Below are 6,860 nucleotides of genomic sequence, written 5' to 3' on the forward strand. Positions count from 1 at the left end.
TGGGAAGCTGCCAAGTTGACCTATTCGATTGCAAATAATACCTCTGAACTATTCGAGACCAAGAGCACTCTACACAATCTCCGACAAGGTGATAACTCTGTCCCTGATTATTTTAATTCATTGACTCGATTATGGCAGAAAGTCGATTTATACGACACTCATTCATGGAAGTGCTCTAAAGATGTCCTCACATACAAACGGGTTGTTGAAACGAAGCGAGTTTTCAAGCTTTTATCGGGTCTCAATAAAGAACTCAATGAAGTGCGAGGATGCATCATTAGCATCAAATTGTTACCCTCTTTATGTGATGCCTTCTCTGCTATCCGTCACGAGGAGAGTCAGAGAAAAGTTATGATGAAAGATCAAATTACAACAGCGCCAAACGAAACCTCAACGTTGAATTCGGTTGATTCCAACACCTTCGCAGCAAAGGGCTAAATCGACAACAGACCACACAAAGGCAGGCCGTATTGTGATCATTGTCACCATCCGGGTCACTCACGAGAAACATGTTGGAAAATCCATGGCAAGTCACTAGACTGGAAACCTTTCAGACCCACAGGAGATTCATCAAATCACACTACCAATGCTTTCGTTAGAACATTTGCCTTCAACAAGGAACAAATGGAAATTCTTCAACGACTTATCAATGGAAATCATTCCACCACATCTTCGGTCCAAGCCAACATTGTCATGCATGAAAAGAGTAAGCATAAAGCCCTCCTTACCTCCGCTGACAACCTTTCATGGATTATTGATTCTAGAGCGTCAGATCATATGATTGGTAACTCGTCTCTATTCTCCACATTGAATTCGTGTAACTCACTTGCCACTGTGACAATTGCCGATGGAAGCAAGTCACTAATAAAAGGAGTTGGAACTGTTAAACTCTCTGAAAAACTCACGACTCAAGTTTTTTACATTCCTGATCTTAAGTGCAACCTCTTGTTAATGTCAAAATTAAATAAGGATTTGAAATGTTTAACCGTATTTAAAAGCAATTTGTGTCTGTTTCAGGAGCGGGAGTCAGGAACGATGATTGGATGTGTTAAACTCATAAACGGGCTCTACCATTTTTCTGCAAATAAACCAAGTCATCATTCTCATCCACCTGAGTCATCATCACCGTTTTATCATTGTTGTTTTTGTTCCAATAAAACTGGTAATGTTATGCTTTTTCATTATCAATTAGGTCACCTGAATTTTGGGTATCTCAAACACTTGTTTCCAAATTTGTTCATTAATAAAAAGGTGGATGATTTTTTCTGTGAAGTGTGTCAGTTGTCGAAACATACTCGTGCATCTTATATTCCATTACCATATGTTGCATCAAAACCATTTTCAAGAATTCACTGTGACATTTGGGGAGCCTCCAAAGTCTCTTCAATCAATGGAGCTCGGCGGTTCCTCATTTTTGTTGACGATCATACACGTCTATGTTGGGTTTATCTTATGAAAACCAAATCCGAAACCAAATCAATAATCAAGCAGTTTCACTCAATGGTTATTACTCAATTTCAAACTCAAATAACCAATTTTCACTCGGATAATTCAAAAGAATTTTTCAACAAGACCTTAGCAATTTCTTCTCATGTAATGGAATACGAGTTCATGTGTTTACACACCTCAACAAAACGACATTGCAGAACGTAAATTACGTCATTTATTACAAGTAGCCCGATCAATCATGTTCACCTCTCATGTTCCTAAGTTCTATTGGGGTGATGTTATTCTCACCTCGGCATACTTAATCAACTGAATGCCTTCAAGAGTCCTCAAGTTCAAAACACCATGTCAGACACTCCAAGAGTAATTTCAATCCTATCGATTAGTTTCCAGAATCCCTCCAAAATTCTTTGGGTGTTCCTCTTTTTTCCACTTATCTAATCAGGGAAAACTTGACCCAAAGTCAATTAAATGCATATTTGTGGGATATTCACCAACACAAAAGGGTTACAAATGTTACTCTCCCTTACACAAAAAATATTTCATCACCATGGATGTTACATTCAATGAACAAGAATCATTTTATCCAAGCTCTCGGCTTCAGGGGGAGAAACAAAATCATGTTGACCCTCAATCTTATCCTAAGTTTTCCAACACTCATACCCTTGCCAACAACCGAACCATCTCAAATTTCAAGTCAGTTTGACACTGCCAGTCCTGCCACTGCAAACACGAGTCCGTTAATTCCAATTATCCCAAACACGAGTTAGTCGAGCGTCCCAAACACGAGTCCATGTTCGACAGAAACGGATAGAGCTCGATCACATATTCAATCTGAGTTCTTGACTTCTGACACTGAGCAACGTGAAGAGCAACCAGGTACTATTAATTCATCTCAAGTTCTTAATTTTAATGATACTAATGTAGATCCACTACAAGAAAAAAATTGAATTATATACAGCCAAAATCCATATATAAAACCCAAAATCCGTATATAATACTTGATTATATACGGATTATATACAGACAAAAATCCGTATATAATACAGTCGTAGCTTATATACGGATTATCCGTATATAAATTATATACGGATTTATCTGTATGTAACTTTGGAACTTTATAAAAAAAAAAATATTAGGTGACCTCACGCATCCAATACATATAACTTTAATACGATGAAACTTCATCTTTGACTAAATAACAAGCACCCACCCAAGGAAAGTGCAATCAAGTTTTTCCATATTGCCACAAAACCCAAGAAACTCAGATTAATAATTTCACACATAAAGTTCACATACTATAAAATTGAAATATCTGATTACTCAAACATAGTAATAACTAAAGTCTGGATGTTTCTAATACTAATAATTACAATAAGAACAAAGCAAATTAAAGGATTCTTTATCTTGTACTTGATCATTGTCTCTTAGTTTGAATCAAATTGATCTCGTATGTTGCAATGGTGTTAGGAGTTCTCCTGATTGCTTGTAGAAAAACTTCCCATCCTCCATGACAACTTCATATGCTTGAGGGATGGTGGACAAAGGTTAAGAACCGAACCGGGAGCAATCCCATTATCATCAAACCCTTAGCCTTTTTTTTGTTTGATACCTACTGACAAGTAAACTTTATCACCAAAAATCATATTACCAATAAGATATGAAAAATAATTGTCCTAAACAGTAAGTCAGACACACAGCAAAAAAAATACATTCAGGAGAGCGGGTATTTAATTGTATTTAATTATTTCTTTATGATGAAATGGATAGCAAAATCATAGTTTAAAATCTGAGAATTTCTAAAATTATTAAACAAAATGTTAATTATTTAAAAAAAAAATTAAGTTTAATTTTATATAATTTTATATTTTATTTATAGTTCTAAAATAAAAGTTATCTTTACAAAATTAATCTCTAAAATTATATTTTAATATTACTCATTTAAATTTTCTTTTAAAAATAAATTTATTTACAAGAGTATTTAATATACAACTATATTTACAGTAGGAGCAAAATTANGTGGGATAAATAAATAAAAAAAAAGAACATCACAATAATGAAACAAAAGAACTATTAAACCAATAAATTATATAATCTATTAAGGATTAACTGCAATTTACAAAGAAGAATTAGAACAAATTTAAAGCATTCAAAACAAAAAAAAAAAAAAAAATAAAAAAAAAAAACATCACAATAATGAAACAAAAGAACTATTCAACCAATAAATTATATAATCTATTAAGGATTAACTGCAATTTACGTGGAAGAATTAGAAGAACTAGTGAAGCTTAAGTCGCTTGACATTGTTTCATCCGGAAATAAAGTAGGCTTTGGAGGTATTTTCAAGCTTTCAATGTCTCCTTCAAGCATTTTAACTACTTCACTCATTGTGGGACGGTCATTTGGTTTCAATTTTATGCACCAAAGTGCAACTATAATCATTTTCTTTACTTCTTCCTTTTCTTCCTCTTTGACATCTTCAATATCTATATCTTTTTCTTTTCCAATATATTTGTAAATCCAAAAAGGAAAATACAGTTGACTTGAATGTTGTGCATGTGGATTTAGGTTTTTCCTTTTATTTGCCATCTCCATAAGAAGCATTCCAAAGCTATAAACATCAGCCTTCTGAGATATTCTTCCAATGTTATTATAAAATAATTCTGGAGCCATATACCCAATGGTTCCTCTTGCTCCTGTCATTGTGACAACGCTATTGTCTATTGGATATAATTTTGCCAATCCAAAGTCCGAGACCTTTGGGGTGAGCTTTCCATCTAGTAAGATGTTGTGGGGTTTGATATCAAAATGCAGGATTTGCATCTCACACCCATGATGAAGATAAGCTATCCCTCTAGCTATTCCAATTGAAATATGATATATTTCATCATAACTTAAATGTATATTTCCATCTTTGGAAAAAATAATTTTATCCAAAGATCCATTAGGCATGAATTCGTAAACAAGAGCACGTTTTGATCCTTCAACACAAAATCCAACCAATTTTACAATATTTTGATGATGAATTCTTCCGATAGTTGCAACTTCACTAATAAAATCTTGACCATTACCTGTTGATTTACCTAACATTTTTATTGCCACAGAAGGTCCACTACACAACTTTCCCTTAAACACAGAACCATATCCTCCTTCACCCAATTTATCCTTGAAACCTCCGGTCATCTTTTTTATTTCCTTGTATGAATATCTGATAGGCATCAAATTGGCATGTTCCAAGTAATTTTCAATATTTTCGTACATGGACAAATGCCGACTTTTCCATTTGTATATCAACAGTGCAATAAATAACGTCATCCCAAAAAAAAATTTGCCAGCCAAGAAGGATGGTAAAACGTAGTGTCCAATAATTAAACCTAATTTACTGTTGCCGGAATCATCAAATTCTTTTTGTCCTTTTAATGTTTCAACCAGACCTGTAAGTCAATATAATAAAAATAACCATGTTTTAATAAGTAATGAGCAAGTGCAATGAATTGTTAATATTTGGACGTTGGATGAAGAAAAGTGGTAGAAACTGTCATATAATCAAAAGTAAATAATAATTCCAATTTATTTAAAACGATTTGCATGGTTACTATATATAGAAGTAGAGCAACTGACCTATCCAGGCAGTGTAAATAGTATCTGCAAGAAAAATTCAGTTGAGTGAATACATAGTATGATAAATAATTGTTTGATTGATTATAATGTTGACATGAGATGCAGTGAGTAAGATATCACGTTATTTAAATAAAACATCAATTTGATTCCTAAATTGACACACACTTCCTAAATTGAAATATCTACACACACACACACCAACGAACGATTTTGTTCCAAGAATTGAATATCTACACGTACCTATACATGTATTCAAGGACTTGTAACTTTAATGGAACAACTGCAGATACTAAAAACTTTATGACTACTTATAATGTAATTTCATACTGATCAGTGTGATATTGGTTTTAACAACCTTGTTTGAGTTGGCTACGTATAATTGTTGTAGAAAAGCATATTATTACAATAATAATTGGCCATTAACATGTGTGCATTGAGTTTATCACATGAATAATGAATTAGAAATTACATATAATTTTACTGTGCATAATGTTCTGTGATAGTTATTGAAAAAGAAAAAATAGAATGTGAAAGTTGTGAAGCATAAAATTTGGTTCTTGTTACGCAAAGGTAATGAAGTGGAAGTTATATAGTTTTTTACAGCTCATTATTGAATATGATAATTATCCAAAAAAAGAAAAGAATATGATAGTTGGGAAGAATAAAATCCATTCATGCTATTATGTATATGTATGTAAATGAAGCAAAGGTAAACAAACTTAGATGATAAAAATTCTTACCTCTTGCATATAATAAAAGCTGGTACCATATTGGCCTGCCATCTGAAAGTGAAACAAAATATCATTCTACGACTTCCTTTTATCACAAAACAATTAAAAGAGATAAGTTTTATTCAATTGAAATCAATAATTAAAGAAAAAATCAATTTAATTAAGCGTAAATATTTTGTTTACAAAGTTAGAAATGTCTACGAAAAAGATTATCTATAGAGAATAAGGAATAAAATTTAATATACGTAGGTTGAATGTTTTAAATGATAATTACATAATAAAGGGCTATAGCAAATATTAAAAAAATGATAAATGTACACCTCCACAGAAATTACACCTATTTCATATGTTTACTAGTATGTAAATTACTGTAATATTTTGACTAAATTAGTATAACTATTATTTAATTCCATATCACAACTTTGTAATAATATGAAAAGTCAATTATCACTCAATTAGAACACAGAAGCATGATATCTTTAATTTTTTTAAGATCACAATATTTTGATTAATCCAACACAATATATTAGTTAAATTACAGTATAATTTGAATTAAAAAATATCTATAAATAGTACCAAAGGTATATACAATTTAAATTTAAATAGGGTACATCTATTAGAGTTCATATCTTAAATTTCGCAATGGTCAAAAGAAATTAGTTTAAACTTTTTTTGTTTTTAAGTTACAAGCGGATTTTCAGTTTAATCCTCGCTTTTAAAAATATAAACTTTTGATTCCTAAATTATAAAAAATGTATCAAATGAGTAATGTAAAGTGCTGTTATTGTTAAGAAACATATCAGAGCAATATAAAGGTGTAACAGTTGTTAAAAAACAACTAAAAACAGTACTTCAAGTCAAAAAAAGAACTCATTTAATATATTTTTTATAACTTAGGAACTAAAGATTACATTTTAAAAAACGGGGACTAAACTAAACATGTTTAAAAGATGATATATTGAATGAAGTATATATATTTACTTTCTTACCACATATACTCAAAATTGACAGGAACCTGTGGCAGTTGAGCGAGCAATCAAGCCTCCCGGAAGTGTCCCATAT

At 31.7% G+C, this 6,860-nt stretch overlaps 2 protein-coding genes across 11 annotated transcripts in view; both read right to left on the reverse strand.

The window, feature by feature from the left end:
* Positions 1–2,736: 2,736 nt before the first annotated feature.
* The window catches only part of LOC106765219 (UDP-D-apiose/UDP-D-xylose synthase 1-like), a 9,042-nt gene continuing 4,918 nt past the window's right edge, over positions 2,737–6,860 (reverse strand). For 5 of the 10 annotated variants that reach the window (XR_002668211.1, XR_002668205.1, XR_002668208.1 and 2 more), the window contains one exon: positions 2,737–3,058. The gene's annotated coding sequence lies outside the window, so the exon portion shown is untranslated. Of the gene's footprint in view, positions 3,062–6,860 lie in introns of all 10 variants that reach the window. The other 5 variants (XR_002668212.1, XR_002668206.1, XR_002668210.1 and 2 more) reach the window with 1 other exon arrangement.
* On the reverse strand, positions 3,642–6,860 carry LOC106765218 (rust resistance kinase Lr10; the record flags this gene model as incomplete). Its single annotated transcript, XM_014649756.2, is given in 4 exon segments — positions 3,642–4,880; positions 5,068–5,091; positions 5,808–5,849; positions 6,788–6,860. Coding segments are annotated over 4 exon segments (1,317 nt in total), but the record flags the coding sequence as incomplete, so codon positions are not given.

The sequence above is a fragment of the Vigna radiata genome, chromosome 6, assembly GCF_000741045.1.
Source record: "Vigna radiata var. radiata cultivar VC1973A chromosome 6, Vradiata_ver6, whole genome shotgun sequence".
In the NCBI taxonomy this organism is placed as follows: Eukaryota; Viridiplantae; Streptophyta; class Magnoliopsida; order Fabales; family Fabaceae; genus Vigna; species Vigna radiata.